Source organism: Aspergillus undulatus, assembly GCF_047715775.1.
Source record: "Aspergillus undulatus strain CBS 261.88 unplaced genomic scaffold BDV17scaffold_3, whole genome shotgun sequence".
Taxonomy (NCBI): Eukaryota; Fungi; Ascomycota; class Eurotiomycetes; order Eurotiales; family Aspergillaceae; genus Aspergillus; species Aspergillus undulatus.
Genome location: NW_027396607.1, coordinates 958,814 through 985,767, shown reverse-complemented (window position 1 = coordinate 985,767; position 26,954 = coordinate 958,814). Strand labels below are relative to the sequence as shown.

The window sequence follows — 26,954 nt, the reverse complement described above, 5'->3', positions numbered from 1 at the left end:
GTTTAGAACGACCAAGCCAGCGGACATTGCCGGCCAACTTATAATGTCAGCCACAAGCCCTCACCGAATCACATTGATAGGCCTAGGAACCATAGGCATGTCCATGGTGGCTCTCCACCTCGCCCGCGAGAACACCATAGTCGATGCATTTGATACAAGGCCCGACATAATCGACTACATTCTCAAAACGCTCCCAAATTTTTTAGCCGACTCTAGCTCCCAGTCAGAACCCGAGTCAAGGGCCTCACAAGTGGCCTCGTTGATCTCATCCGGCCGCCTACACATTCACTCGTCCCTAGAGACAGCATGCGCATCCGCTACCGTCGTCCAAGAGCAAGGCCCAGAAAACCTAGAATTCAAACAGTCGATCTGGAAGAAGGTCGAGACCTTGGCTCCCCCATCGGCCCATTTCTGGACTAGTACCTCGGGCATAGCAGCGTCAAAGCAGCAAGAACTGTTACAGGATAAAACGCGGCTGCTAGTGGTGCATCCGTTTAACCCGCCGCATATCATGCCGTTACTTGAGATTGTGCCGGCTCCTGAAACAGCTCCGGACAGGGTCGACTTTGCGCGCGAGTATTTTTCTATTCCTGGGTCGAGACATCGGCCTGTCGTTATAAGGAAGGAGATACCAGGGTTCGTGGGAAATAGACTGGCTTTTGCACTGCTGAGGGAAGCTTGTCACCTTGTGCAGGAAGATGTCGTTACAGCGCAAGATCTCGATACTATTCTCATGGCTAGTCTGGGGCCGCGATGGGCAGGTAATGGTCTTTTCGAAAGCTATCAACAGGGTGGAGGAGAAGGTGGCATTGGAGCTTTCCTGGATAAGCTAGGCGGGACCATGCAAGAGGTATGGGATGGCTTAGGACAGGTGAATGTCGCAGACGTAAAGGAGAAGGTCACCCAGCAAACCGACGAGGCATATGGGACTTTGTCTTCCGAGCAGACTCGGCGGGAGAAGGAAGAACGACTGCGCGAATTCTTGAAGGTGCAAACCCAAAGGTACTGATTTCGAAATGCATTGTGGTTTGATCCGATCAATAGGACGCCCTCATTTCCGAAGTAAGGTCTTACAATTAGAGGCTCAGTATGAACAAGGTATATAATTAGAGAGGACAATCACAAGATTGCACCAAATATTGGAGAGATGTAAAGAGTAGTCCGTAGCTTGCCCGGGCTTCATGGCTAGTCTTCATGCCTCATGCCCTATTTGTCAACGTCCTGCATGTTGGAAGTAGTCTTGTAACCTCTAAGCGCTTCTCAGTTGACCATCTCCTCGTCATTGTCTTTCAAACGCTCGCCCTTTCGATTTCCCTTCGACTCCTGCAATGGGACTCTACCGCAATCAACATGTGGGAGCCAGTTATCCTTCCCTTCAAAAATGGCTCTCTGCCTCTGCCCGCTCTACCTACTACAGACGAAATCCTAGCATTCACCAATGTTCTATGGGACCATATGCATAAGGTCGTTGCAGTGAGCGACGAGGTTGTTGTCAAATTCGGCAGGGAAATACGAGTATCAGAAGGCCAGACCTTGATTTACTTTGAGCGACATGCTCCTCAAGTCCCGGCTCCTCGATTATACCCAATGTAAAAGGTTTCCAGCGACCTTCTTTTGGTGATGCAGCGCGTCCCGGGTGAGTCACTGGACAAGGTTTGGCGTCACTGACCGAGTCCGAGAAAGACGACATTGTCGCCAAACTGAAGCAGACATTTGATGTTATGCGGCAGATTGAATATCCATGGCCCGACCTCTACGCAGGCATCGACGCTGGCAGCTTGCCTCGTTACCTATTTTTTGGCCAAGGGAAAACCAACCAAAAGCTTCTAGGGCCTTTCCACGGCGAGGCTGCCTTTGTCAAAGGCTTGGCGGATAATTTTCGAGGGTTGGTGGAACATAATAATCGGCCAGACTACAAGGTTCGTTCCTACGAGGCTCATCTCGCTCGCGTTCTCCAAAGGCCACCGGCCCACACTTATGCATGGCGACTTTCACCAAAATAACATTGTCGTTAAGGACAATACAAGCCGGAAAAATGACCAAGGGGAGCGCTTGTGAAGTCATGTGGCCCTAGGAAAAGTATGACTGTCCATGATGTGAGTCCTTAAGCTGCGCGAGCTTCTGGAAAGTGAATAAGCGCCGAGTTGATATAGGATATGCTAGATCTGACATGGGTATCTCTACAATTGCAAGTTTGGAAATATCGCGGTGAGTCTGCATATGACGACGGCATTCGGATGGTGGTCGCGAGTATAGGACCCTGTCTATGATATCGTACATTCGGAGTCCCTTGGGAGACTCATTTCCTATGAGGCCAATTTGTTTTTGGCAAAGATGTGTGAGAAGTCGCCCGCATTAGGGCCACTGTTGGTTTATTGCAAGACCGAGATTCAAAGTGGTGGCTACCTTGTTAAAGCGGCGGCAAGGGAATGTATATAACTGCCGAGCGAGCCTAGAAAACAAAGTTCGTATAAGATAGAGTCAAAAGCTATCGCAGACAGATTCTTTCCGGACAAGCCTTCCAGCAAGCATAGGGAGCTTTGTCTGATTGTGCCGGTACTGGAGGAAAGGTACCTTGCAGGGGCGGCGCCCTTTTTCCCGCAGCGGATCTCCGGCGGGCGGGCTCCCACGCCACGTTTCCACCTCGGGCGCACTGCTCGTTCCTGGCTCCGCTCAACGGCTTTCTCGAAAACACCTATCGCACTACCTCCCTTTACGACTCTGCATCGCTGCTTGTTCTTCTGGCCAAGGAGGCTAGCCCGTCGTTACAGTGATTCACAATTGGCATCATGTTCCAAGTCCTGTAGAAAGTGCCAGACGCTGAATGACAAACGGCCGACCATGGATGGACTCTTCACGTTGCTCACATTGAGCACTGTGATGGCAATTACGTGAGTCTTAGATGCGCTACAGTACTCCTGCCTGGCAGGTATCGGCTAACAGCCATCTCTTTGATTATTTACAGGTCCTTCGTTGTGGGTTCCCTGCCGTTAGCATTCAAACTTTCGCCCTCGCAATTGCGATTGATATCCTCTCTTGGTATGGGAGTCTTGGTGGGAACGTCTTTGATTGTCATTATACCCGAGGGAGTCGAGACTCTATACGATGCCGTTACCGTTGAACACAAAGACCTCAGCAGTCGCTCTGTTGCCCTTCCCTTTTTGCACGAACGATCGGCCATTCCTACCGTTGCAACGACCTTTCCCGACAAAACAGGACGCTGGGATGAATATCCGAAACTGCCTGCTGCTGGTACCCCTGTTGCTCATGTTGCGCGAGACTCGGATTCGGACTCTGATCCGGAAGCGAAGAAGGACACCTCAGCTGCCAAATCGGAGCACGGCCACAGCGGAGAGCTCTCTCCTCATGCCTGGATTGGCATTTCGCTCATAGGAGGGTTTATACTGATGTACTTGATTGACAAAGTGCCGGAATTTGCGTCGCCAGCCAGACCTACAAGACCTCCTTACCATATCTCGTTAGACAACTTGGGCTCTGGGCTTCGCCGGAATTCATCGCCTTCGCGGGACGGGGGACTTCTGGATGCTGCTAATAGCCAACGAAGCAGCCATAGCTTCGCAACAACAACGGGACTAGTCATCCACGCAGCAGCAGACGGGATCGCTCTCGGTGCATCCACTTCCGACACCGGGCTGAGTTTTATCATTTTCCTGGCTATCATGGTCCACAAAGCCCCCGCCTCATTCGGGCTGACGTCTATCCTCCTAAGGCAGGGGCTATCGAGCCGCGCTGCCAGGACTCATCTATTCGTCTTCAGTATAGCAGCCCCTGTTGGCGCTCTGGCGACTTTCTTGTTTGTGCACCTATTAGGCTCGGGATCCACCGACGAGACCAGTGCCCGTTGGCGCACAGGAGTCCTTCTCCTGTTCTCCGCCGGGACATTCCTGTAAGATAACCACTTCTCCACGTTGTGATTTGTCCAGAACGGAGTAACTGACATCACTTTTAAAGGTACGTTGCCATGCACACAATGCAGGAGAACAACCTGGCTTCGTCTCGTGAGTTGCCGGTCAACGGCTATGACGCCCGGGAGGCCAAGCCCGATAAGTCTATCAGAGACCTGGTTGCCTCCGTTATTGGCATGATACTGCCGCTGTTTCTCCAGATCGGACATGCTCATTAGTCTCCCTTCTTACCGCGATCTATTTTTGTACTGTTTGAGCCTCTAGATTGGATTAGCCCGGGATATTTGGGATGACTGCATTTGTCTGTAACTAGATTTTTTCTGCATTGCCGGTATTGATAGTTGCATCCTTAGCCATCCTTTGTGCTGGGATGGTAATTGTATCGTGATCACATAATGGGACTACGCATACGCCATGATCTGCAAGGGTCAAAGGCCCAAACCGCATAAGAAAGCCTTTGTCCAAGGCCGGAGTGGTGATGAAATCATTCGGTAACTGCAAGCTTGCCAGGTTCTAGTGCCACAGAGAAGCCGAAAACCTGGAATCAAAGCTATAAAGAAGGGGACAGGCTGAGTAAGAATCAATGTAGTTTATTGCTCAGCCTAGTAGGAATATCAACGTCAATCATCACGTTCACCTGTACATGACTACCGATATAACCTTGACTGAGCCTTCAGCTGCAGAAGTACCGTGACCGGCCCAGACTCTTTGCGGTGGAGCAGCGGCAGCGACTAATCAGGATGACAGTTGCGGCCCACCGGGAGCGGCACTGGAGCACTGCAGCACCTGTGACCGATCGAGACTCTTTCAAATCAAGCTTGCCCGTCTGCTGCGTCGACTCTTCCTCGTGCGCTTCCCTCTGCTACCAGTCATTATATATTCCTTCCTTCGGCTTCCTCCCCTCCTCGTTCTATATAATAATTTATTCCCTTTTGCTCGTCTTGTCCTTATCCCCGTCCTATCCTTCTCCCCTTTCCCAGCCCTCGGTCTTTCCTGCCCCCCTATTATTCCGACTCTCGCTCCGGCCAGCTGAGCCTGCCGCCGACAGTTTCACTCACCACCAACCACGTCCCGGCGTCTACGTACTCCCGCTCTTTTCCTTCCCAGGCGCTTCGTTCTCTCGCTACTTCCCTAACCTTTCCATCGTCGTACCCTCATTTTCGAATCTCATGAGCCGTGCCGATCTCCGAGGAAGCTGGATACTACGACTTTCACCGTAAGAGCTTGCGGGAATAGCCCGGTTAATGAAACATTGACTTTGTCGCGCAACTCTTTATGGGCATTCGGCGGACGTCAGATCCCGCGGTGGTAAGTGGGATGAGCTCACATTCGAGAATGATATCGTCGTCCGGTAAACCTGGTGCTGTCTTTCCCCATAACCTCCTCCCGTCAGCGCCCGCCTCTCCTCCGACCCCGGCGCCTAGTCCTACTCCCCAACAGCTCCTACCGTCCTGGCGATCGACCGAGCAAGAAGAGGATGCGCTGCTATTGGACAACACCCGGTTCTTTGAGTCGCTGACTGGGCCTCAGAGGCAGCAATATTTGGAAACTATCCTCAGTCTCTGCAATACCCGAGAACTCAGCTTTGTCTTGAACTTTGTCTCTCCCCGTCTTAAGATAGATCCGTTTGCGGTCTTTCCAACCGAGATATCCCTACGGGTGAGTTGCCAGCTAATATTTATACTTATAGAATATATAAACTAATTATTCATTTTAGGTCCTCTCATTTATCGACGACCCGATAACCCTGGCGAGAGCTTCACAAGTATCGTGGCGGTGGCATGAGTTGTTGGAGGATGACATCACATGGAAGAATCTCTGCGAAAAACATGCATTTATCCACCGGCGACCTGCCGAAGATAATCAGCTTTTCATTGAACCAGTTCACAATCAGCGTACGCACGCTTGGGCAGGGCTGCAAAGGAGATCGAATAGCGCTACGATTCAGTCACGTGATGGCTATGCGGGCTTTCCTCGATCATTATCTGGAGACTGGACCATGCCTTCGAGCATACAAGCCAGGAAACGCCGAGTTCGCCCTCTCTCCTACAAACGTCATTTCAAGCAGAAATACATGATAGAGTCAGCATGGAGCAAGGGCGGCAGATGCACCCAACGACACGTTACGCCCGACCAGGGTGTAGTAACGAGCTTACATCTCACTCCCAAGTACATCGTGGCTTCACTGGATAACGCTAAGATCCATGTGTATGATACCAACGGAGGAAACCAGAGAACGCTTGAAGGACATGTGATGGGCGTATGGGCTCTCGTGCCTTGGGATGACATTCTGGTCAGCGGTGGCTGTGACCGGGATGTGAGAGTATGGAACATGGCAACCGGCAAATCAATCTATCTGCTACATGGTCACACTTCGACAGTGCGTTGCTTGAAAATGTCGGACAGATATACTGCCATATCAGGATCAAGAGATAGTACACTTCGGGTGTGGAATCTGAGGACGGGCCGCTGTCGCTATGTCCTGCCTGGCCACCAGGCCAGTGTCAGGTGTCTGGCTGTCCATGGGAATATCGTTGTCTCAGGAAGCTATGACACCACTGCGCGTATTTGGAATATCTCGGAGGGCCGGTTCCTGCGAGCATTGTCGGGCCATTTTAGCCAAATATATGCGATCGCCTATGACGGTCGTCGGATCGCGACCGGTAGTCTCGACACTAGCGTGCGGATCTGGGACCCGAATAGTGGTCAGTGCCATGCAATCCTCCAAGGTCATACGTCGTTGGTAGGGCAACTGCAGATGAGCGGTGACACTCTGGTCACTGGTGGCTCCGACGGGTCTGTTCGCGTCTGGTCTATGACTAGAATGGCTCCCATCCATCGCTTAGCGGCTCATGACAACAGCGTGACTAGTCTTCAATTCGACAATAATCGCATTGTCAGTGGTGGTAGCGATGGCCGCGTCAAGGTTTGGAGTTTGCAGACCGGGCAGATGCTTCGAGAGTTATCGACTCCGTCGGAGACAGTTTGGAGAGTTACGTTTGAGGAGGACAAGGCAGTCATCATGTCTAGCAGGGCCGGTCGTACGGTCATGGAAGTAAGTTCCGGCGTTCCCAGCCGTCAACAGTTTGATCCTCGTCTAACAAGGTATTAGGTCTGGAGCTTCTCGCCACCTCTAGAGGAGTTCGCAAACGCAACGATTGATGAGGCATCGCCTAGTATTTCTGAGCGGCCGCCGTCATGCAACAATAGTCTAACTAGTACACGACGACTCATGCCTCGAGATCCGCCACCGACACACGATGACGACCACCAAATGGTGGATGCACCGCCATGAGCAACTAGGCCCTTCAATATTACGACCAAATAATCTATGTTTTGTACTTTGCGCTTTCAGCGTTGTTACTTCGTTTCCTGATTCTTCGAGATTCCCACCTCGCACCACTGGCGGGTCAGTCCTTCTGTTCAATATTTGGTTAGCATTGCATTCAGGGTGTTCAGGTTAATGTTGCGATGTTGTTCTTATCCATGGACAAGTGGAGTTAAACAGGAAATGGCGATCAATGCTTGATACCAGCTGGAATCTGATGGGCGAGATTGTTGTATTTTAGTCTGCTTACATTCACTGGCTCTGCACCTCCGGAGGTGCGTGATTCGAGCAAAAGTCCTATACACCTACAAGTCATACATTCGGAATTTGCACATCAAATATGAAGTCCATGAAAATTGATTTAATAATCTTTGGATTATCTGTAACAGCCTAACAAGAATGCCGGCGCTCTCATTCGTCAGCTGACTGGGTCTCGCTGCGGCTTTTGGCGTTTCTCCGCTCGATCTTCGGCATCTGCCACCATACTGCATACTGAACCTAACTCTGTACGTATATCAAAGCGAACACCAGCGACAGCCCCTGCGAGCTACGGCAGTTGCCTCAAAGCTCCCCGAGGCGGAATCTGCTAGGCGTCGAACGTCACGATGTCCGACTGCCGATTAGCAAGATCTGGTACTGAACGCTTGCTTGCCGAAACTCCGGAGACAGTCAGATCGCTTTAACAGGAATAACAAGGTGTCGAGTGAAAGCCTCGGTGCCTATTATTTCAAAAGAATATAAAATACTGCCCTGATTTAGAAAACGATCATGGTGTATACCGGGCGCAGCAAAGGGTGTTACTTGTGCCGCAAAAGAAAGATAAGGTAGGACGAGATCTGATGCTTATGCACGTTTATCCTCCGACGTGCATTGATTGGTCCTTGATCGCCTTTATCGATGATACAAGTAACCGGGAAGCTAAGAATGTTACAGATGCGACGAGGCCCTCCCAGAATGTGGCAATTGTCGCGTGTACGGACGGCCGTGTCCAGGCTACAGACTCGAGTCCATCTTCAGAAACGAGACGTCCAAAGTCGAGCAGCTCGTTAAGAAATCCGGCGGCCTGGCCCTAGCATCAAGCAGCCAGAGGGGCCGGCGACGAGGCTCTGCCGCCCCTTCGGCTTCACTAACCGTCTTCCGGTTAGACGACTCTACGTGGGAAGAGCGCTCCCTGGCCTATTTCTTCGACCAGTACACCTCCGGCGATGACCCGGACGAGGCCATGAGTTACTTGTCGTTCTTACCCTCTTTGTATGCTGCCTGTCGCGATGATAGATCTGGATCTGAGGACCCGGCTTCTTCCTCCATGCGTCTTGCTGTTGATGCGACGGCACTTATGACGCTTAGCAGCCATGTCAACGCGCCTCCGTTAGTGCTGCGGGCTAGGGAGTACTACGGGAAAGCTTTGCGGGGACTACAGCAGGCGTTGGCTACGCAGTCGCAGGCTGTGAAGGACGAGACGTTTGCGACTATGGTGTTGCTTGCGCTGTTTGAGGACATCACGGGCGAGCGCAATGGTCTTGCTAGTTCTCATGCGGCAGGATTCGAGCTCCTGATGAAGCTAAGAGGGGAGGCGCAGCTAGGGCATGCTCGGGGGAGGGATTTATTCCATTTCGCATACACTCATACCGTATGTACATCTGTCTGGCTTATTGTCATTATACTTACGAGAACAGCACGTCGAGATGCTCGCCCTACGAGGAAGACCCCATTACAACAACGACTGGATAGTCCATCGCCTCGAAGGAGCGGACCCAATCGCACGGCTAATGGTCGTAGCATCCAAATTGAGCCAACTGTTCCTAGCCATGTCATCCCTCCAGACCCAAGCATCTCCCAACTCGACAACAACGCCTACCCCCACACCCCTCGACACAGAAAGCATCTCCCAACTCACCCTCCTTCTCCTCACAGGCCGGCAAATCGACCTCGAACTCACATCCTGGAGTCAGGACCTACCCGACCGCTGGCTACCCCTCATCATCTACGCCGACAAAACCGACACCAACGAACCTCTCATCACCTACCACCACCTATCTATCGCCTCCGTCTGGACATACTACCGCGCCGTCCGAATAGTCTCGCACCTGATTATGCTCGAACTCCGAAGAGCCCTCACCTCCGTCTCTGTACCTTCCCCAGGTGAACCCCCAGCAGAAGACACAAGCACACCCTCCGCAACCCCCGCAATCATTCAGAAAATGATCACAGACATCTGCCGCAGCATCCCTTTCTGTCTCGGCGATGTCGACATAATGGGCAACCGAACGACCTCCCCGTCCTCATCAGGCTCAGGCTCAGGCAGCAAACCGCAGCCCCGCGCCCGCGCGTTCTCGGTCTACAGCATGATCTGGCCGCTCTGGTATATTCTATCCTGTGGCCTTGCGACGCCAGAACAGGCGGAGCACATCCGTAGTTGTTTGGCAAGAATTGGCTCCGTCCTGGGTATCAAACTTGCCCTTGTTCTCGCGGAGGATGCGGCGGGGCAGCGGAGGCCGCCGGTTAGTCTTGAGGGGGCGCTGCTTGGGAGTCGGTAGAGGCGCACGTATATATTGATATTTGATTCTACCTACGCCTACAAGGCCAATATGGAGTACACATATGACGGATTTGTTTGGGAACCGGCGTTATCTGGCAAGCTGTGTTTCGTGATTTATTCTGCATCCATTATGAGGTACCCATCTGAGCTTCTGCAATGTATCTTTTCACTGTCCCTCTTGAATATAACTTCTAAATATCCATACACATTCTTATCGTCGTCGAGATTTATCACCCACGATCGCAATCGCAACCATCGACAAATGACGTCATTCACCGAGGTCCATCCAGTGCAAAAAGAACGAACGCACATGTATCTACAAGAAGAAAAGTGGAAAATCATAAATCTGGCAACATCTTAGCTTCGATCGGAACAATCGGCACGTTACTGTTCCTTTGGCTCTCGCAGCGCGCTACCAAGGCAGGGAACCTCGAACGGAGACGGCGTAGATTATGAACGCATGCTGCATGCGCATGCGCATACGCCGGATGGCTCGGCCCTGGACGTGGACGGACCTGGGCAGCCAAAGCCACACGCGCTGTTACTGCATCGGGGGGCTGACGACATAGCTTATCCACTGCACTGGGGTTTCTAGCTTTTATAGCTGGCTTGACCTTGCGGTCTTGGGTTTGGAATTTGGACTGTGTCAATATTGTTGTTAGTTGCTCTTTCTTATCCTGATACCATTCATATTGCCTAAACTACATGGAACCTATTCTGTACCTTTACCTTTGATCGAAGCTATGCTGCGCACTGGAATGGCGACGCAAGAGAAGAAGTACCCGCTGGGTACGATTGAGCCCAACTCGCTCAAGTACTTTGGTGCCTGTACAATGGGAGGAGTCATCGGTACGGCTTACCACTCGTTTTAACAGACGAGACTGACAATTGAGTCTCCAGCCTGCGGCCCAACACACACCTCAGTAACACCGCTCGACCTCGTAAAATGCCGACGGCAGGTCGACCCTAAGATCTACACATCCAACATCTCCGCGTGGCGCTCAATCATCTCAAAGGAAGGACTGCGAGGAATCTTCTTCGGCTGGTCGCCTACCTTCATCGGGTACTCCTTCCAGGGAGCCGGGAAGTACGGCTTCTACGAGTTCTTCAAGTACCTGTACGGTGAGCGCATGTTCCCCAACACAAACCGCACAGCCGTGTACCTGGGCGCGAGTGCGTCAGCCGAGTTCCTTGCGGATATTGCGCTCTGCCCGCTTGAAGCGATCAAGGTGCGCATGCAGACGACGTTGCCGCCGTATGCGCAGACTCTGCGAGAGGGGTGGAGCAAGATTGTTGCGAACGAGGGCTTTGGGGGGTTGTATAAGGGTCTTTACCCGCTTTGGGCGAGGCAGATTCCGTATACGATGACCAAGTTTGCGACGTTCGAGGAGACTGTTAGTCTTATTTACAAGACGCTTGGAAAGCCCAAGGAGAGCTATGGCAGTCTCACGCAGACGGGGGTTAGCTTTGCCGGTGGTTATATCGCGGGTATCTTTTGCGCTATTGTCAGCCATCCTGCTGATGTTTTGGTGTCGAAGTTGAATGCCGATCGTCAGGGTATGCTGTTGTCCTTGGACTCTGTGTGAATATGCGCTGACTGAAGTAGCGGGTGAATCGGCGATGAGGGCCGTCTCGAGGATTTATGGAAACATTGGGTTCTCAGGGTTGTGGAATGGTCTTCCTGTCAGAATCTTGATGCTGGGGACGTTGACTGGCTTCCAGTGGTTGATGTGAGTCCCCGATCCGCTGTCGTTGATTGAGTAGTGCTAATGAAGACAGTTATGACTCGTTCAAGGTATTCCTCGGTCTGCCGACGACTGGCCACTAATACCAGACGACAGCTCATAGATAGACGATAGTAATGAAGCTTGAATGACCAAATCTCGAGATTCTGTACTCGTAGAGGTGTGTGTGGACGAGTAGAGACTCTAGAGACAAGACCGCGGAGACAAAGAACGCTGACCGCCTTCACTCTTGGCGATCCGGGCTTAAGCTCAGGAACTTCCTTGCTTCTAGACCTCTCCAGCCTCGATTCCTCTCCACTCCCTTTATTTCGATAAAGCAATAAGTCTATCATAGAATAATCAATTCTCATTCCTTTCAAACTCTGCAACCTTGCGCTTTCACACCCAGCCAAAATGGAATCAAGAGTATCAACATCCCAACCGTCCACGAACCCGCCCAGCGTCGAGATCGCGTACAAACGCAAGTGTATCGCGCTCAAGAAACGACTCAGCGAGATCGAAGCCGAAAATGAATTGATGCGCACCCGCAATCGCCGCGGCTACCAATACATTCAGAAAATGCGTCTCGAGTCGTGCATCCTCCTCGAGCGTCTAGCCGCCGTCACAGGAATGACTGAGGAAGCCCAAGCAGGCATGAACCCCGAACTGCGCGCTCGCGCCACCGCCATCCTGTCGACCACAAACGGCATGACCGGGACGAGGAACGGATCAGGGCCGGGATACTATGAGGATGAGACGGAAGGAAGCTCGGATGAACAACCGCCTACGGTGAGTCCTGCGCAACCGGTGTGATTCAATGTCCCTCTGGCTGATTGCCCATCTTGTCTAATGCAGCCACAAGAACGCCCCCTCCGCGTAAAACGATCCCGCAAGTCGAATATCAACATCGACGACGATGATGTGCCTGCCTCGGGCACGACCCCGGAAGCTTCTGGGCCCGGAGCGTCGTCGGCCTGGCCACGACTCGCTCCGGCACCATCACAAGAGGAGATGACATCTACGTTCCGGATCCAGCATAATGGTTCTGGCGCGGAGAAGGAGACTCCGCTTCCAAGCGATCGTGAGGGCGAGAACAGAGATCTGTCGCGAGACCAAGCGGCCGATCCCTCGGCGGAGAATTCGGCGACGCCGATGGATCTGGATACAAAAGCGCTAAAGGAGGAAAGCTAAGAATGGTTTCTCTGATATGCTTCTGATTTTCTTTTTTTTATGGAGCATTGACGAACAGGGTATCTTATGGGTGCAATTTCTATTTCATTACCTGGGTTTAGTCAAAAAGACACGCTTATTTGCATGGGGTTAGAGCGGGCAATATAATCCATAGATATCCAATTGTCTGCAACTATTTCCTGGTTGGTAATAAGAACGTTGACGGCACCAGGGTCGCCTCACGTGGAGAGAGGCCAAGGGCACGGTTACCACGTTTCTCCCAATCTTCACTTGCTTTTCCCTAATCACGACAGAAGACCCCATCATAGTCTGCATTGCACCACAGGAAGCTCGAGGCTAAATCTTTTGTTCGCAGGGTATCCTCGGAAATCTGTGGACCCAAGATCCTGGAGCTGTCAGTTGAATTAGGCTCAGACGGCGAACCGCGAACAGACCTGAACTAGACCATCGCGTTATTTCTCCTCGTGGGGAGCTGCTCCGTTCGAGAATTCTATGCAGAGCTGGCGACATCACATGGCGTTGGGATCCTGACACAAGGATAATTGCTTGCCACTAGCCCGGTCGCTAAGGCTGAGGGTGTGGTCGGTTACATGCAAGGGCTATGTCGTGATGCCTTCGTGCTGTTGTGCAATCCCCCCTCACCAGCAACGCACTCGAATATAATAACCCGCTGGCACCCAAGAAAAATTCAGCAGAGACAAGAAACTTGGCGATGTAACATTGTCCTGTCCGCGCTGGATCAGATATGTTATCTCCCTGCCTCTTGCTTTTGTAGGTGGCACCGCCAGGGGCGACGGTCTCGATTACGCCATAACGTACGACGATGAGAACCTAGACTAGTGGGGGGATGGATATAAGCCGATGCCCCCAGAGATCTACTCTTCTGCGTGTCACTCAACTCAGCAACGTCGGGGACTCGGGAGTCAAGAATTGATCGTCGGTTCTTCTTCCAAGATGGGCTTCCTCGATTTCAGATCCAAGGCTGCCGACGTGACCCAAGTCACTCAGCACGATGCGCCGTCTGACGAGACCATCGATGGCGGTAGTCTGCATTACACTGCAGATGCTGGTGGAAACACCTCTGTGCCGACTTACCAGGAGGCGAGTGGTGCGCCAGTCGAAGTTATCTCGCCGCTTGGGTATGAGGCTGGTTTCATCACGTTGATCTTTATGAACGTGAGTAAGATGGTTGGAACTGGAATTTTCTCTACTCGTGAGTACCCTGTATCTCTGCTCGCAATTATCCAGTCATTGACTTGTTTTGCTAGCCTCGTCGGTTTTCGAGGGGACCGGATCCATCGGACTTGGTCTGTTTTACTGGGTTATAGGGTTCGCTGTCGCAGCGAGTATGCTCTCCGTCTACCTCGAATTTGCGTCGTACTTTCCTAGTCGATCTGGGTCGGAAGCGGTATACTTGGAACAGGCATATCCTCGCCCTCGATACTTGTTCCCTACGGTGTTTGCAGTCCAGACTGTGGTTTTCTCATTCAGCAGCAGTAATGCTATTGGTATGTCAGCGCAGTCTCCTGAAGCTCGCACGTACTAATGTCGGCTTACTAGTCCTGGCCAATTATCTCTTCAGGCTGGCACAGTCGGAACCTACGGACTGGCAAGCCAAGGGAGTCGCCCTTGCGTCGTACACGGTGGCATGCTTAGGTTGGTACAAAGGGCTATAGCAAGAAGCTGACATGCTAATGACGGATTCTAGCCGTCTCCTTCAACACGAAATGGTCCCTGCATCTTTCCAATGCCATTGGATGGGTTAAGCTCATTACCTTGATCTTGTAGGTTGCGTTGCGCGGTGATTGAGTCCCTTTACTGATGGATATAGCATCGCAATCACTGGTCTTGTGGTCCTAGGCGGAAATGTCTCGTCTATCTCAGACCCAACGGCTCATTTCCGAAATGCTTTCGATGGAACCGCTGAAGCTACGGTATACGGGTGCACCAACTCTCTCATTAACGTGATGTTCTCCTATCAAGGGTACGAAAACGCTTTCAACTTGGTAAATGAGGTCAAAAGCCCTATCAAGACGCTCAAGTGGAGCGGCCCTGCGTCGCTCATCGCTACCGGTATCCTCTACATGCTCGCCAATATCGCCTACGTCGCTGCTGCGAGCAAGGGGGAGATCGCTGCGGCCGAAGTCAATGTCGCTAGTCTCTTCTTCGAGAAGGTCTTTGGAGGAGGCGGTGCATCTCGCGCGCTCAACTTCTTGATCTGCGTCAGCGCTTTTGGTAACTTGCTTGTCGTTCTTATTGGACAGTCGCGGTTGCTCCGCGAGTGTGGCAGGTAAGCGGAATCAGTAGTCCATTTATTGAATATCCAACTTACATGACTGTACAGACAAGGTGTTCTCCCGTTCACCAGGTTTTGGACCTCTACTCGTCCCTTCGGAACCCCTCTCGGGCCGTACTGGCTAAAGTGGGCTCTGACTGCTCTCATGATTCTGGCTCCTCCTGCCGGTGATGCCTTCAACTTCGGTAAGCCCAACACACCTCACATTTCGCGAACCCAGCTGACACCTTGCACAGTCGTCGATCTTGGAATTTACCCTCAAAGCATGTTCAATTTCTTCCTTGCCGTTGGGCTACTTTTCACCCGCGCGCATCGGAAGAAGCTCAACATTCCCCGGACAGAGTGGCACGCCTGGACCGTCGTTGTTTACTTTGCGATCCTGGCAAACCTCTACCTGCTCATTGCGCCATGGTACCCTCCCGCCACAGGTGCAACCGGAGGCGATGTAAGCTTCTGGTATGGAACTTACGTTGTTGTCGGAATCTCTCTGTACGTACCCCTCACACATTGTTGCCTCTCTCTTTTAAATATAGCCCTAACACTGTTTTCAGCATCGGTCTCTGCGTGGTCTACTACTTCGTCTACATGAAGGTTCTACCTCATTTCGGCGGTTATCAGTTCCGCCAGACGATCATGACGGGCCCCAAGGGAGAAAAATCGCACAAGATGGTCAAGGTACCTAACAGCGAGATTGCCCAGTGGGACGAGGAGCATGATGCTGCGGGAAGACCCCGCCGGCGGGCGAACGCTGGTAAAACCGAGCAGCCCGTTGATGCTTGAACTAGTTGCATTTTTCTTGCGCCAGAGCGTTTGGTAGCTTTTTTGGAACCTGGACATATTCTTTGTATATTTCACTACATATATGGAACTACGATGGTTTGCATCTGCGGTCTTGCCTGGTAGCGGAAGCCTGTTCAGAACTCTATGAATCATCTCTTCTAGGGCAGGAACGAACCTAGGCGGAGGCCCATTGTACCTGCCATACAGAGCTCTTTTGGGGCGCCTTCCTCAACTCAAGGTACCGTCACGGCTGGAAGGAGCGACACAGCCCCAGCCCAGCCGCACCTGCCTTCTAGAACGCTGCAGGTGCATTTGGGGAAGATGGGAGCTCCGCGAGTTCCTCGAGCACTTTCAATGGCATTCCTACGGGTAGTATTTGATCATGACTTATTAGGCTTCAAATGCATTCGCAACCACAGGCTGTGCTTACAGCCTGCAGGGACGGGCATAGTTCCGTTATCTCCGTCCCGACTGCACCTATAACGGAACTCAATCTTAACTACTGCGTCCTTCGTTCCAAGTTCTCTCTTCAGCCTGCCCTCACTGAAAAAGTGGCCTGTTATGATGCCTTTCGAGTTCATTGATAATAACTCTGCTATCGACCGTGCCGCGAGGAGACGCATCCGCACGCACGCCGCGACTGCGAAGAACGCCAACCGGATTCTAACGCGGCCATCCAAGGTCACTGCTCTCAAAGCTAACATTGCGACACCATTTCGTACCCCGGCGGCTATTCGAAAGCTGCGCGAGGATAGCGCGGCCGATGGTGAAATGTTCGAGATCGAACGGCCGGTTAGTGATGGGCTACAATTTCCTGTGCCGGTGCCTGCGAGGTCAAGAAGGACAGTCATGGAAGGTCTGTTTCTGCCTATGCTCTAGTCACCATCTTGCTTGCTGGGTTTTATCACTGACATGTTATCCAGCACTGTTCTTCTTTTGTAACGTGCGATTTGCCCCTGAGCTTGATGACGCTCTGGAGAGTCCAGATGTTGTATCATCCATCTGGGTGCGGTATTTCTTCGTTGACGAGGCTTGTGCGTGACCGAATTTGGTCTCTATATTCTGGATTGTGGAATCATTTGCTGATGATCATGAGATAGTCTTTCATTGTTCTATTGCTACCTCGATCCTCTGCTCTGGCAGCTTCACCAGCGAGACAGCACAGGCAATGCACCACATTGCACGTACCTACCGCATCATTCAAGAGCGCTTGATGAGCAGTACAGAGGCGACATCAGATATGACGATTGCGATATTGGTCGCTATGTCGCAGTACGAGCGATTGCAACGCCAGTATGCGCGGGGCTACTTCCATGTTCAGGGCCTATGTCGAATGGTTCAGTTGCGTGGGGGCGCTAAGCAGTTCAAAACTCCTTGGTCTGGGGTTATCCAGAAGGTTCTGAGGTGAGCTGTCCTGGTCAGACACTGCTTCGGACGTGGGGCTAATGATATAGAGCTGACTTGGAATACGCCTTACAACTTGGTGGGAGGCCATTGCTAGGCGCCGAGGGCATTGAGTTCCTTCGCTCTTCAAAATGTCTTTGCATAGATGATGAGAGAAGACTGGACGCAAGCACGATCCCAGAGGTGGACACGTTTCTGCAAATGCGTCTTCGAGCTGATCTATGGACAATCTTCACAAACGTGAGACATTTCGCCGTGCTGCTCAATGATGCCGGTATTGGGTACAGTAAAAAGCTGGGCGCTGGCGAGTTTCACAACACCATTTTACTATTTGGTCATTGCCTCCTGCGATTCGGCCCTCTGGGTAGTAGTTCGGGGCACGGTTGGTGTCTTCTATCGGCTATGAGTGCCCTTGAAGACGTTATACACTTGGGTCTCATCGCGTTCTTAGTGACGTTTTTACCGGGGCTGAACCATCACATCGCTGATCAACCCCTTCTGTCTCAAAGACTACTATTCGCGGTCCAGAAGTTATCCCAAATTGTTGGAGCAGGTGAGGCAAGTAGGATAGAAAAGAAGATACTACTCTGGGCAGTGTTTATTGGGGCGGTTGCGGTATTCAAGCCTGCAGACAATGCCTGGCTGAAACCGCTGATGAACGCTACGATTCAAGTAATTGGCCTTTCAAGTTGGAAGAGTGTCAAACCAGTGCTTGTCGGATTTCCATGGGTCGATGCGCTACACGATCGAACTGGTATAATGCTATGCACTAGCTCCAAATCCAATCAAGTTGGATTCCCTACATCAACAGAAGTGGCAACTAATCAATCATGAGATGACTACTTCTGCAACGCCTTTTGCACGCTTCCGGGGGCAGCAGTCTCAATCTCTTTGACAATGCTGTCCCATAGATGCTTCTGCCACTTCTTTCCCTCCTCATCAGTGACCCAGTCACGTACTTTGTCGCTACAAAAGTATATCAGCACGCATTGACAGAGTTGGCTTTGAGGAACTTACTTTCTGACTTCGCAGCTGGACATGAAGGCGCCATGGCTTCCGAGGCCTCCGTTAGCACCAGCCAGGAGAGTTCGGCTTCCATCCTCTGGGGTTCGTCCGTAGAGCTTCTGTTGATCAAGAATCGGTTGCCTCTGTTCTGGAGGGGCGTTTCGAGAAAGCTCAGTTGTGCAGAGGCCCGGACAGACAGCGTTGATAACCACCTTCCCTTGCTCAAGAGGAAGCCGGGCCGCCAGTTCACGGACAGCCTGCGTACCCATCAGCTTGGAAATGGGGTATCTGGCAGGCCATGGTCAGTCTTCTCAGACTTAAATAAAGACTACAACAAAGCAAAAGAAGACATACGTGACCATCAACTGCTCAATGGGGAGCCCATCCGCCCCCACAATTGGATCCTTCTTAATTGCATCCCATACCTCACGTACATCAAACCCGACGCCCGAGGTGACAAATGACAGATGCGGCAAAATGTCATACTTTTCGGCCGACTCTTTCAGCTTTGGCAACAGCAACACAGCCAAAAGGAATGTACTCAACACATTCACCGTCAGCGAGATGCGATGGCCCTCTGCAGGCGTTTGGTCACCAGTGGCAATAGCTGCGTTCTCAATCACAGCATCGATCCGGTCGAGCTCCACGGTAGCGCGCTTTGCAAAGGCTTTGACAGAGTCGTAGCTGGTTAGTTCAAGAATCCAGACCTCTGCGACGCCAGGCCTTCTGGTAGCCTCCTCGATCTGCTGTTTGGCGGCTTTGCCTGAAGCGTTGTCGCGCACGGCAAGGATGACTTTCTTTGCGCCCAGACGCACAAGGTGCTTGGCTGCTTCGAACCCAAGCCCGGTGCTTGCGCCGGTGACGATGAATGTCTTGCCTCCAGTGTTCTCCTCGGTAGCGAGGAAAGGGAGGTTGTGAGGTTGGGTGGCGACGTCTTCGGCCATCTTGATGGATTTCGACCACGGACTTGTAGAGTAAGTAAATAATAATCAGAGGTAAGATGCTTGAAATGTCAGGGTAATGTTATAGTCGAGTTTCAGTCTGAGCTTGAGAGCAAAATGGACCAGACTGCAGCTCGTATTTATACCTCGAGGTCCCTCACCATCAACGTCAGAAAGATAGCCACCCCGGCGTTTAGAGCCTCTATACACATAATTCTTAACTCCGAGCTCATTGGTATTCCGGCAATGGAGTGCCACTCCCATATCGGGCCCGATATGGCGCTAGGTACTTCTTACTCGTCGATGAAGTGCGTGTGCCGAGTGCGTGTCAGCAAGTAAGCAGGAACATCACCACGCGGCCTCATCGTATGCATGTTCGCGGAGCCTCATACACATCATAGAGAAAGTAGGGCGTTACACAAGCAATATTTTGACTGAATATCCTCACTCGAAAAACCTCCCATAGGTAAAAATGACAGCCCTATCTCCTTTAGCCCTAAGACGGTTATAGTTACAGTGCTGGTGCTACTAGAACCTACGAAATCTTTGTCTTTGCAGGACTTGGTCATGCTATATGTTCATAACTATGGGGTACTACTCATTCTACTATATGTGCTTATACTATTCAATCTCCGATTGTATGCAATTACTAGGCTTTCAGGGAGTCATCAATCAGTCCTCAAACAAGCAGAGACATGCATATTCAACGAAAGTACCAAATCTCGAACAGAAAAAACATCCTCAATCAAAAGTCCAATCACCGCAAGTTTATTCTTCTCTTTTCTCTCAATGAACCGCACCTTCATCCCCCTTTCCCAACTCATTCTTCAGCAGCGTACGCTTTGGTAGATATTGATCTAACCGCAACCTGTCAGGTCAACAACCCGTCATCTATGGAAAAGTCAGTCAGTAAAGAAACGAACCATAGAGCTCAGAAAAGGATGGTTTGAGCTCAAAAAAAGGAATACTAGCCTCGCCTTAATATCAAAGCTTCCTAACATTAACACTAAAAAACTGCAGGAAACCCCCCGACGTCGGGATACACTCTGGATCCTGTGAGTAATACGTCTCCCCACCGCACCACTCTTTCGTGTAAAAGGTAAACCCGAAGCCCTCGGGGACCGTCCTGAACGATTTTTCCTTCCCAGAAAGGTTCTGACACTCGATGGCGTCTTCGTTCTCGGCGTACCCGGCGAAGGCTTCGCCGGAGCAGGTCTTGTCGTCATAGAAGGTGAAGGACCAGGCGGTTGTGGTTGCCGCGAGGGTAATGAGGGAGATGAGGATTTGGAGACGGATTTTGGTTGTCAATTGGTGGATGTGAGGCGGGATATGGAGGGTTTAATTTGGAGAGATTGAAGTAGGAGGATAGATCGGCTGTAGATGAGTTGATTGATTGAAGCAACGCAGACAGGTATTTATACCCTCCATCCCTCTCTCTCTCCTAGTTATGCAAAGGCCATAACCATAAACAACACCGCCACGCCAGACCCCGAAGGATCTCGGTGTAGATCCACATGGACAGACATCAGAGACATCCGAACAGGCAACAACGTACCGTACCCTTCTTTGTACTGGTCGGCCGATGCTTTTCATGCTCTGGATCCCAGCAGAAGGAACAGTCGCTCCCTGAAGATCCGTAAGCCAGCTTGGCGATTAGAGAGTATAGAAACGGGTGTATGGACAAACGTCAGACAAAGAGGGATTCAAGATCTGCACTACACCACTGCCTCGATTCACTTAGGGCTTGCGGGTTCAGCTGGGTAGGAGGCGGCCATGACTCGGAACACTTCTACCCCGTGATACTCTGTATGCAGGGGGAGACTTTAGACAAAGAACGTGCCTGGTCGAGATGCTCGGCACTGGAAAGGTTGATTGGGGCTTGAGGCTTGATAGCTGAGGGTCAACGGGGAAGGTGCCACACGGCTATGTGTCCACGAGGTATAGGCTACAACCCTACAGGCCTCCTTGTACTCCGTAAGGTATCTAGTTCCAGGATGCAACGATGGCTTACGTGGTACTCCAGAATACCCAACACTCAGAGTAACTTCAGTTGATGGGCTTGTAGCTGCTCTCATGGAGAGATTGAGAAGTCCTTCAATTTCCGCATCACTGATGACCTCTATACACCGTATTAATGCATAATGTGTTCGGACCACGTAACTCGCTATCCCTGCTCTATCCCTCGGCAAATGACAAAGAGTCGGGATACAAATTTTGGCAGTGCCTTTAAAAACCCTAATTGAAATCATGAAGATCTTAACGCTCTCTTTCCAACAAACATGATCAAGACGAACTGGCTGATATATAATAAAACTCCAGCGCAGAAACCAGTCCTCCCAGAAAGCAGACAACAAGCCCTAGCCAGAGTCAGGCCCAAAGGTCTCCATCAGTGCCCAGTGCCCAAAGTGCGTGCCCTTAGTATACAGCCCAACCCCAAGGGCATCTGACATGAGCGGCGTCAACAAAATAACCTTATTGGAGAAACCCGGGGACGATCTCAACCCGGGAACCAATCAGAGAGTGGCATCCTGTTCGGGTTAGACACATACTCGGGGGCCCGGGATCCACATTCATAGATCAGCCTCTAAGCCCCAAGTTTCCAACAGTCCATTGTGAGTCTCCCGGCCGGTCGATTTCGACTTCGAGGTCCGGATATTCGGAGCGGAAGAGAGGATGAGATTGAGAGGATTTTAAGGAGGTAAGCCATCATGTGCTTAACGCCGAATGTGCAGTTCTTTGAGCTTTTTTTTCTTGCTTGTATGACGTACTACGCTTCTTGGCTAGCGGGGAGGCAAACTCCTTTATGGCATTCTATGAGAATTACCGCTCGGGCTGTAGGCGTAAACTGCTTGGAGCTTTGACCTGGAGGCTCCTAACCAGATAACAGAACAGCTTGAGGCTGTGTAGCGTTGGATACGATGCAAATATAGTCTACGTCATTATTATAGCTGTGGTAGGTGTTTGATCATGTTTTGGTGTTCACCGGACTGGCGAACTGGAGCAAATGGTTATAGATCCGAGCCTGACTATATCGCTGCTCGATTGTTCGGTGAATGCGAAGGCCTAGGGCCGGGCCGAAAGCACGAGTATCCAGTGGGACGCTCGATTGGGATCTATGTAGACTCGTCCGTGTCGAGTTATGGGGAAAAAAAGCTATGAATGTGATACAGCAAGAAATAGAATCAAAAAGTCTCTGGAATCAATCAACTCCTTACGCTCCGGCGCCTGGATGAATGAAAGAGAATGACAACATGCGCGCTTATTCGACACCAGCGTACAAATCAACGACAATGTTGATGGCGGCCACAAGAATCTCCGCGGCGATGAGCACGATAACTACACGGTATTAGTGAAAGTAAGTCAATATCGAAAGTCCTGTACATACCTATCCATTCAAGATACTCACCATGACGGTGAGTCAATTGATCTTTGAGCACGGCGAGAAGATCCGCTATTACGTCGAGTCGCTCGGTCAGCAGACTCACACGCTGATCCATCTCTAGATAGCTTCGGACGGCCTGATACACGGGCTCCAGCTGCGGTTCTGCCCACATCAGTTCCGGGCTGTCCAGGACTGAGCCTTGGAGATGAATATTGATACGAAGGATAAATAACTCTCCGACTTGCATGTTGATCTGTCGTCTTGAGAGATCGACGCTTCCGGTCTGGGCGATCTGAGCCGGCAATGGTGCGGTGTTTGAAATCGTCTCGGAAACGAGGTCTTCGAAGAGAGAGGTCTTCACGGACTGTGCGAGGGCGTGTGAGATGGCGAGTTTGATCATGTAGTTTCGAGGATCGCGAAGGGAGATGAAATCGTTGTATATCCGTGCCTGGTATTCACGGGCGTAGTAGAAGTTGAAATTCTCCACCTGGGTGTCTTCCGGGCTCAGAATCGACGTTGCGAATTTCGATATATCCGATAAGAATTTAGACTCTTGAGCCGGTGTCATGCCCCATATGACTACGGTGCCGTAATCGAACAGGAACACTTCGGGGGCATGTATTGTGGTGTCAATGTCCGGGGCGTTATCGAGAATAGATGATTCGGTCGGATCTTGTTGGTGAGAGTGGTCCTCGTGCAAGTCGATGAGCTCCTCTCGTCGATTGACGAAATTATCGTTTACCTCCACCGCACTGTCCGAAAACCTGCGCTCCCGAGGCATTCGATCGACCGTGTGGGCATTATCCTCGTCAACATTATTTGAATGGTTTCCAGCCTTTTGTTTCTCCTCGTGCTGATAGTCAAACCGCGAGTAAACGCACTCGTCGAATAATTTTGGATTGGCACCGCGCGTCTTGGACCGAGACTTCAAGAACTTAAAGACCCCATCTAACCGATAAGAGTTTGCCGTACAGTAAGCTGTTACTCGAGGTAGCCTATCCCTATCTGCCTTTCCCAGCTTTGCCGCAAGAGTCCGGGCTGCAGGTTCCTTGATCCGCGCGATCTGTCTGTAGACGTCCGAGGGTGACGTCTCCTCATCGGCGAATTCCTCCTCTGTTATAGGATCGGGTAGCAGCTTCAATTTCTGCGCCGTCTTTGTCGTTCTTTGGGGGCCGACTTTTGAGGCTGGGTATGACGATGCGATCGAGGTAGTAGTCCCATGGCTGTTGCGACGACGGAGCTTGCTGTTGAGGGCGGACAGTCCGGTCGGCCTTTGGTGGCTAGCCGGATTTGAGATAGAGGGAGATCCGGAGCTTAGGGGCCTGAATGTCGGGTCTGCAGAGGCGTAATCATGGTATGTACTGACTGTAGCGAGAGGGTTAAACGTCACTGATCGCGGAGGTCGGGATCCTCGCGGTGACGTATTTGAGGAAGTAGCATGGTGGTGTTGAGGGAGGAGAGGAGAGGATTCCGTTGCCGAAGCCATTCTGGATCAAGCGCATATACTTCGTAATTGAATCATTCCAGATGAAGGAATTGGGCGTTAGTTGAGGAGGGTTGAGCGGCAGAGTTTGTGGTCATGAAAGAGGCGGATGGAGTCGAACGAAAGCTTGGAGCTGCAGCTTTTTGCACGTGCGGCCGCCTACAAACCGGATCCTAAGCTACAGCACCTTTTTTTACCAATATTTTGGATAACCGTCTTGCTGCTGAGCTTATAATCTTTCTTGAAGTCAGTATTCATAGACTTTTCTATGAAAAACAAACTACACGGGAAAAAGAAAGCATACTTTTGTGCTTCCCATTTTTCTGTCTTACATGCATTGCCGTTATGATCATCGCATCTATCGAAACGCCAAAAAACCATGTACAAAGGCGAAATATACAAATCGAACAGAGTGAACCGAAAGGACGGACATGTCCAAATGTGAATTTAACAGATTCAGTAGCACAAAAATTACTTGCGCACGAACCCCTTTGCCTTTGAGCCGCTGCTAACCATCCTCATGCCATTGACATGGCCAGTGCTGCGAGCCTGTTTCAACCATGCTTCTTTCGCAGCCCGTCCGGTTTTTGTAGCCTTCGGCGGGAGAGCTGTATTTGGTTGCTTCCGCGAGCTCTCACTGTCTAGTACACGAATAGCGACATCACCCATTCTCACATCCTTCGGAGCCTTCTCTTTCTTCTCAAGGAATCGAAGCTTGGTCGGCTTCATCTGGGATAAAGCTTGCGTCTCCGGTGGCGGTGTCGGTGGTCGAATTTCAGGTACTGCATTCAAGATATCATCTGGGAGGAGGGCGGGGAGCGTTGGGCGTAGAGCATCTTGAGTGTAAGATCCTTGTAGCGTTTCTGAACTCTCAGATACCATATCATCGGCAGGAGTACCGGCTCCTGGCGCCGCTTGAAAAACAGGGATCTCTTTCCGTTTACCAGATGCTTTAGCCTGCTGTTTGCGCGATTCATCTAATAATCGCCTCTTTTCTCGTTTTTGTTGCTCCTCTCTGTCATGATATTAGCTTAAGACGACAATAACAGATTCATAAGGAATATTAACCTTTGCCTGGCTTTCTCCCGTTGCTTAGCTTCTTCTTTTATCCTGGCCAGTTGGGCAGAGTTATCCACCGCCTCTGGGGCTTCGTCGTCGCTGCTCTCCTCGTCATCCTGATTTTCCTGCGGCGCATCCACTGGAACCTCTGGCTCCGCGTCCTCTGGTATTTCAGGCTCTTCGCTCCCGAATCGAATTTTTTTCGGCGCTGCGACTTCGTTCTTATCCTCCTTCACCTCCTCCGATACTAGCAAAGTGCTTGTCCTCTTTCTGCGCTTATTTCCCTGGGCTTCTGGGCTCGCGTCGTTTGTGTTCTCTGGTTTGCGCTTTCCATTGGTGTCTAATGATCCATTGACTCCTGCATCCTCCACGGGGATAACGAGATGAGCTGCCGATCGTCGGGTGGTAACCATTTTTGAATTCGTTTCGGTCGTTTTCGGTTCAGTTGTGGCGGTGGTAGAGTCGCTATTCAAATTCAATTCAGCGAATAATATGCTCTTTGCCGCTGTGACGAGCACCGACAACATAGAGGGGAGAGATAAAGCGTTGTTCTTGCGCTTTGAAGTCGGCATCGGACAAAAAGTTTATGAAAATATCTCGGAGGCATGTTTATCCGGGCAACCATACATACGGTGTAATCTATGCGAACCGCCTCACCTTTCATAATCATTTGATCATAGTTATTTATCCTTTAGAGATTGAATATGACAGTCGTCAGGTTCTGGGGGCTGCTAGCGCTGGGGACGTTCCCAGACTTATAGAGTTGTGGTGATTCTTGAGCAGTGAGGAAACTATATATATAATTCGGATATCTCAACAAACTCAGTCCAAAAGCCCGATATCTGATTCCGTACACCAATAACGCCGGTATATGTTGCCTATTCTAACGCACGCCAGATAACCAAATCAAACAGCACTCGTCATCTCATTTCGCTCCATCAGCTCTTCATGAGCGTTCGTAAAATCATCTTCGCCGATGTCGCTAGTTTCATCCCAGAACTTTCTATGTTCCTCGCTATCATCCCCCCGGACCGTCCACATACTTTCTCGTAATCGTTTATTACGCTCGCGATCCTCTTCGATTCGTTGTTCAATCTGTCTCTTGTCCACACGAATGCCGTTAGCTCTAGGACCGCGCGGCGTCCCCGTCTTTAATTTCGACCCAGCTTCCTCCTCTTCCTCAGCTTCCAAATCCAGATGCGCCGGGTGCGTTTCTCTGTCCTTCAAACCCTCATGGATCTCCGCTATCGTCTCGGCAGAGAGTACCTCTTTTGCGTGAAGACCATTCAAGACTCGGCGGATGTGCTTGACGTTGGCGGCGCCTGAGCCGTCTGCTGGCGCTACGCAATCGACGACGCGGAGGATGTCTCGTTGGATCATGCGGACGTAGGGCGGGTGGTCTTCCTTGGTGGCCATTTCGCAGAATTGCTCGATGAAGTATAGGATATTGGCTCTATTGTTCATATTGTTCTAAGAACGGCTTGATTAGTATAGGCCAAAGAATCTGTATAGCAGTTAGAATTTCGAACTCACTCTCTCAAGCTGTTCTAGAATACACGAGTGGAGATCTTCGTCCATGTCGCGGTATTTGAGCGCATAATGTGCAGCTTTCTGTGATGACGCGACTGACGCATTCAGATGCTGTAGTTGTGATGTGAAGCGCATGCGCACTTCAAATGGATCTGCCATCATTGTGCTCGACTAGTTCCCGCCAAATTGGAGGATGGTGTAGATACTGCAAGTCCTCAAAAGGTTGATCATTGGAGAGAACGGGCAGACTGAGCGGTCAAACACGCACCGGCAGAATATGTGGGGTTGAGAGGCCACGGACTAGGGCGGTGTATACGGTACCCGCTTGTATAGTTCGGCAGCTTCAGTATCTAATGGATAGTTTGC

The 26,954-nt window shown here is 51.0% G+C and overlaps 13 protein-coding genes across 13 annotated transcripts; 9 read left to right on the top strand and 4 right to left on the bottom strand.

Moving 5' to 3' along the window:
* Nucleotides 1-19: 19 nt before the first annotated feature.
* BDV17DRAFT_252215 (uncharacterized protein) lies at nucleotides 20-1,137 on the top strand. Its single transcript, XM_073756519.1, has one exon. It carries the CDS (start codon nucleotides 44-46, stop codon nucleotides 1,007-1,009), a length of 966 nt encoding a protein of 321 aa, XP_073620376.1. The 5' UTR covers nucleotides 20-43; the 3' UTR covers nucleotides 1,010-1,137.
* Nucleotides 1,138-1,194: 57 nt separating this feature from the next.
* On the top strand, nucleotides 1,195-1,593 carry BDV17DRAFT_287191 (uncharacterized protein; the record flags this gene model as incomplete). Its single annotated transcript, XM_073761107.1, has 1 exon — nucleotides 1,195-1,593. One exon carries the CDS (start codon nucleotides 1,195-1,197, stop codon nucleotides 1,591-1,593), a length of 399 nt encoding a protein of 132 aa, XP_073620375.1.
* Nucleotides 1,594-2,518: 925 nt separating this feature from the next.
* BDV17DRAFT_252213 (Mn(2+) transporter ATX2) lies at nucleotides 2,519-4,658 on the top strand. Its single transcript, XM_073756518.1, has 3 exons — nucleotides 2,519-2,891; nucleotides 2,966-3,907; nucleotides 3,973-4,658. The coding sequence occupies exons 1-3, from the start codon at nucleotides 2,842-2,844 to the stop codon at nucleotides 4,142-4,144; spliced, it is 1,164 nt and encodes a 387-aa protein (XP_073620374.1). The 5' UTR covers nucleotides 2,519-2,841; the 3' UTR covers nucleotides 4,145-4,658.
* Nucleotides 4,659-5,080: 422 nt separating this feature from the next.
* Nucleotides 5,081-7,299, top strand: BDV17DRAFT_111621 (F-box/WD repeat-containing protein). Its single transcript, XM_073753860.1, has 2 exons — nucleotides 5,081-5,585; nucleotides 5,644-7,299. The coding sequence occupies exons 1-2, from the start codon at nucleotides 5,202-5,204 to the stop codon at nucleotides 7,036-7,038; spliced, it is 1,779 nt and encodes a 592-aa protein (XP_073620373.1). The 5' UTR covers nucleotides 5,081-5,201; the 3' UTR covers nucleotides 7,039-7,299.
* A 585-nt stretch (nucleotides 7,300-7,884) lies between these two features.
* On the top strand, nucleotides 7,885-9,926 carry BDV17DRAFT_111623 (putative C6 transcription factor). The gene is made up of 3 exons (XM_073753861.1): nucleotides 7,885-8,078; nucleotides 8,188-8,884; nucleotides 8,931-9,926. Exons 1-3 carry the CDS (start codon nucleotides 8,023-8,025, stop codon nucleotides 9,789-9,791), a joined length of 1,614 nt encoding a protein of 537 aa, XP_073620372.1. The 5' UTR covers nucleotides 7,885-8,022; the 3' UTR covers nucleotides 9,792-9,926.
* A 366-nt stretch (nucleotides 9,927-10,292) lies between these two features.
* BDV17DRAFT_252207 (putative mitochondrial phosphate transporter Pic2) lies at nucleotides 10,293-11,753 on the top strand. The gene is made up of 4 exons (XM_073756517.1): nucleotides 10,293-10,642; nucleotides 10,694-11,350; nucleotides 11,400-11,523; nucleotides 11,573-11,753. Exons 1-4 carry the CDS (start codon nucleotides 10,537-10,539, stop codon nucleotides 11,619-11,621), a joined length of 936 nt encoding a protein of 311 aa, XP_073620371.1. The 5' UTR covers nucleotides 10,293-10,536; the 3' UTR covers nucleotides 11,622-11,753.
* On the top strand, nucleotides 11,754-12,381 carry BDV17DRAFT_252206 (uncharacterized protein). Its single transcript, XM_073756516.1, has one exon. It carries the CDS (start codon nucleotides 11,932-11,934, stop codon nucleotides 12,328-12,330), a length of 399 nt encoding a protein of 132 aa, XP_073620370.1. The 5' UTR covers nucleotides 11,754-11,931; the 3' UTR covers nucleotides 12,331-12,381.
* Nucleotides 12,382-13,662: 1,281 nt separating this feature from the next.
* Nucleotides 13,663-15,784, top strand: BDV17DRAFT_287186 (high affinity methionine permease; the record flags this gene model as incomplete). The annotated part of the gene is made up of 8 exons (XM_073761106.1): nucleotides 13,663-13,921; nucleotides 13,977-14,216; nucleotides 14,269-14,364; nucleotides 14,417-14,492; nucleotides 14,540-14,998; nucleotides 15,053-15,189; nucleotides 15,241-15,493; nucleotides 15,556-15,784. 8 exons carry the CDS (start codon nucleotides 13,663-13,665, stop codon nucleotides 15,782-15,784), a joined length of 1,749 nt encoding a protein of 582 aa, XP_073620369.1.
* Nucleotides 15,785-15,969: 185 nt separating this feature from the next.
* Nucleotides 15,970-18,266, top strand: BDV17DRAFT_111529 (uncharacterized protein). Its single transcript, XM_073753858.1, has 4 exons — nucleotides 15,970-16,640; nucleotides 16,708-16,818; nucleotides 16,885-17,188; nucleotides 17,239-18,266. Exons 1-4 carry the CDS (start codon nucleotides 16,346-16,348, stop codon nucleotides 18,020-18,022), a joined length of 1,494 nt encoding a protein of 497 aa, XP_073620368.1. The 5' UTR covers nucleotides 15,970-16,345; the 3' UTR covers nucleotides 18,023-18,266.
* BDV17DRAFT_111583 (uncharacterized protein) lies at nucleotides 17,610-19,333 on the bottom strand. The gene is made up of 3 exons (XM_073753859.1): nucleotides 18,548-19,333; nucleotides 18,206-18,481; nucleotides 17,610-18,154 (listed from the first exon to the last, which is right to left on the bottom strand). Exons 1-3 carry the CDS (start codon nucleotides 19,135-19,137, stop codon nucleotides 18,028-18,030), a joined length of 993 nt encoding a protein of 330 aa, XP_073620367.1. The 5' UTR covers nucleotides 19,138-19,333; the 3' UTR covers nucleotides 17,610-18,027.
* A 2,700-nt stretch (nucleotides 19,334-22,033) lies between these two features.
* BDV17DRAFT_111442 (YagE family protein) lies at nucleotides 22,034-24,081 on the bottom strand. Its single transcript, XM_073753857.1, has 2 exons — nucleotides 22,520-24,081; nucleotides 22,034-22,470 (listed from the first exon to the last, which is right to left on the bottom strand). Exons 1-2 carry the CDS (start codon nucleotides 24,000-24,002, stop codon nucleotides 22,394-22,396), a joined length of 1,560 nt encoding a protein of 519 aa, XP_073620366.1. The 5' UTR covers nucleotides 24,003-24,081; the 3' UTR covers nucleotides 22,034-22,393.
* Nucleotides 24,082-24,239: 158 nt separating this feature from the next.
* BDV17DRAFT_252195 (uncharacterized protein) lies at nucleotides 24,240-25,597 on the bottom strand. The gene is made up of 2 exons (XM_073756515.1): nucleotides 25,068-25,597; nucleotides 24,240-25,014 (listed from the first exon to the last, which is right to left on the bottom strand). The coding sequence occupies exons 1-2, from the start codon at nucleotides 25,583-25,585 to the stop codon at nucleotides 24,471-24,473; spliced, it is 1,062 nt and encodes a 353-aa protein (XP_073620365.1). The 5' UTR covers nucleotides 25,586-25,597; the 3' UTR covers nucleotides 24,240-24,470.
* Nucleotides 25,598-25,771: 174 nt separating this feature from the next.
* Nucleotides 25,772-26,792, bottom strand: BDV17DRAFT_252193 (CTD kinase subunit gamma). Its single transcript, XM_073756514.1, has 2 exons — nucleotides 26,592-26,792; nucleotides 25,772-26,528 (listed from the first exon to the last, which is right to left on the bottom strand). The coding sequence occupies exons 1-2, from the start codon at nucleotides 26,748-26,750 to the stop codon at nucleotides 25,965-25,967; spliced, it is 723 nt and encodes a 240-aa protein (XP_073620364.1). The 5' UTR covers nucleotides 26,751-26,792; the 3' UTR covers nucleotides 25,772-25,964.
* Nucleotides 26,793-26,954: the final 162 nt, after the last annotated feature.

What these genes read in the sequence shown, in the direction of transcription:
- BDV17DRAFT_252215 (XM_073756519.1), top strand. Translation starts at nt 44, where the DNA reads ATGTCAGCCACAAGCCCTCACCGAATCACATTGATAGGCCTAGGAACC.
- BDV17DRAFT_111621 (XM_073753860.1), top strand. Translation starts at nt 5,202, where the DNA reads ATGGGCATTCGGCGGACGTCAGATCCCGCGGTGGTAAGTGGGATGAGC. An exon ending in CAACCGAGATATCCCTACGG is followed by an intron (nt 5,586 to 5,643) that starts GTGAGTTGCCAG and finishes TATTCATTTTAG; the next exon opens with GTCCTCTCATTTATCGACGA.
- BDV17DRAFT_111583 (XM_073753859.1), bottom strand. Translation starts at nt 19,137, where the DNA reads ATGGCCGAAGACGTCGCCACCCAACCTCACAACCTCCCTTTCCTCGCT. An exon ending in ATTGAGCAGTTGATGGTCAC is followed by an intron (nt 18,482 to 18,547) that starts GTATGTCTTCTT and finishes ATGGCCTGCCAG; the next exon opens with ATACCCCATTTCCAAGCTGA. An exon ending in TCCAGCTGCGAAGTCAGAAA is followed by an intron (nt 18,155 to 18,205) that starts GTAAGTTCCTCA and finishes ATACTTTTGTAG; the next exon opens with CGACAAAGTACGTGACTGGG.
- BDV17DRAFT_252207 (XM_073756517.1), top strand. Translation starts at nt 10,537, where the DNA reads ATGCTGCGCACTGGAATGGCGACGCAAGAGAAGAAGTACCCGCTGGGT. An exon ending in GTTGAATGCCGATCGTCAGG is followed by an intron (nt 11,351 to 11,399) that starts GTATGCTGTTGT and finishes TGACTGAAGTAG; the next exon opens with CGGGTGAATCGGCGATGAGG. An exon ending in ACTGGCTTCCAGTGGTTGAT is followed by an intron (nt 11,524 to 11,572) that starts GTGAGTCCCCGA and finishes TAATGAAGACAG; the next exon opens with TTATGACTCGTTCAAGGTAT.
- BDV17DRAFT_252195 (XM_073756515.1), bottom strand. Translation starts at nt 25,585, where the DNA reads ATGTTGTCGGTGCTCGTCACAGCGGCAAAGAGCATATTATTCGCTGAA. An exon ending in CGGGAGAAAGCCAGGCAAAG is followed by an intron (nt 25,015 to 25,067) that starts GTTAATATTCCT and finishes ATATCATGACAG; the next exon opens with AGAGGAGCAACAAAAACGAG.
- BDV17DRAFT_111529 (XM_073753858.1), top strand. Translation starts at nt 16,346, where the DNA reads ATGATGCCTTTCGAGTTCATTGATAATAACTCTGCTATCGACCGTGCC. An exon ending in AAGAAGGACAGTCATGGAAG is followed by an intron (nt 16,641 to 16,707) that starts GTCTGTTTCTGC and finishes CATGTTATCCAG; the next exon opens with CACTGTTCTTCTTTTGTAAC. An exon ending in TTTCTTCGTTGACGAGGCTT is followed by an intron (nt 16,819 to 16,884) that starts GTGCGTGACCGA and finishes ATCATGAGATAG; the next exon opens with TCTTTCATTGTTCTATTGCT.
- BDV17DRAFT_111442 (XM_073753857.1), bottom strand. Translation starts at nt 24,002, where the DNA reads ATGGCTTCGGCAACGGAATCCTCTCCTCTCCTCCCTCAACACCACCAT. An exon ending in TGAGTATCTTGAATGGATAG is followed by an intron (nt 22,471 to 22,519) that starts GTATGTACAGGA and finishes AATACCGTGTAG; the next exon opens with TTATCGTGCTCATCGCCGCG.
- BDV17DRAFT_111623 (XM_073753861.1), top strand. Translation starts at nt 8,023, where the DNA reads ATGGTGTATACCGGGCGCAGCAAAGGGTGTTACTTGTGCCGCAAAAGA. An exon ending in TGCCGCAAAAGAAAGATAAG is followed by an intron (nt 8,079 to 8,187) that starts GTAGGACGAGAT and finishes AGAATGTTACAG; the next exon opens with ATGCGACGAGGCCCTCCCAG. An exon ending in ATTTCGCATACACTCATACC is followed by an intron (nt 8,885 to 8,930) that starts GTATGTACATCT and finishes TTACGAGAACAG; the next exon opens with CACGTCGAGATGCTCGCCCT.
- BDV17DRAFT_252206 (XM_073756516.1), top strand. Translation starts at nt 11,932, where the DNA reads ATGGAATCAAGAGTATCAACATCCCAACCGTCCACGAACCCGCCCAGC.
- BDV17DRAFT_252213 (XM_073756518.1), top strand. Translation starts at nt 2,842, where the DNA reads ATGGATGGACTCTTCACGTTGCTCACATTGAGCACTGTGATGGCAATT. An exon ending in AGCACTGTGATGGCAATTAC is followed by an intron (nt 2,892 to 2,965) that starts GTGAGTCTTAGA and finishes GATTATTTACAG; the next exon opens with GTCCTTCGTTGTGGGTTCCC. An exon ending in TTCTCCGCCGGGACATTCCT is followed by an intron (nt 3,908 to 3,972) that starts GTAAGATAACCA and finishes TCACTTTTAAAG; the next exon opens with GTACGTTGCCATGCACACAA.
- BDV17DRAFT_252193 (XM_073756514.1), bottom strand. Translation starts at nt 26,750, where the DNA reads ATGATGGCAGATCCATTTGAAGTGCGCATGCGCTTCACATCACAACTA. An exon ending in TTCTAGAACAGCTTGAGAGA is followed by an intron (nt 26,529 to 26,591) that starts GTGAGTTCGAAA and finishes AGCCGTTCTTAG; the next exon opens with AACAATATGAACAATAGAGC.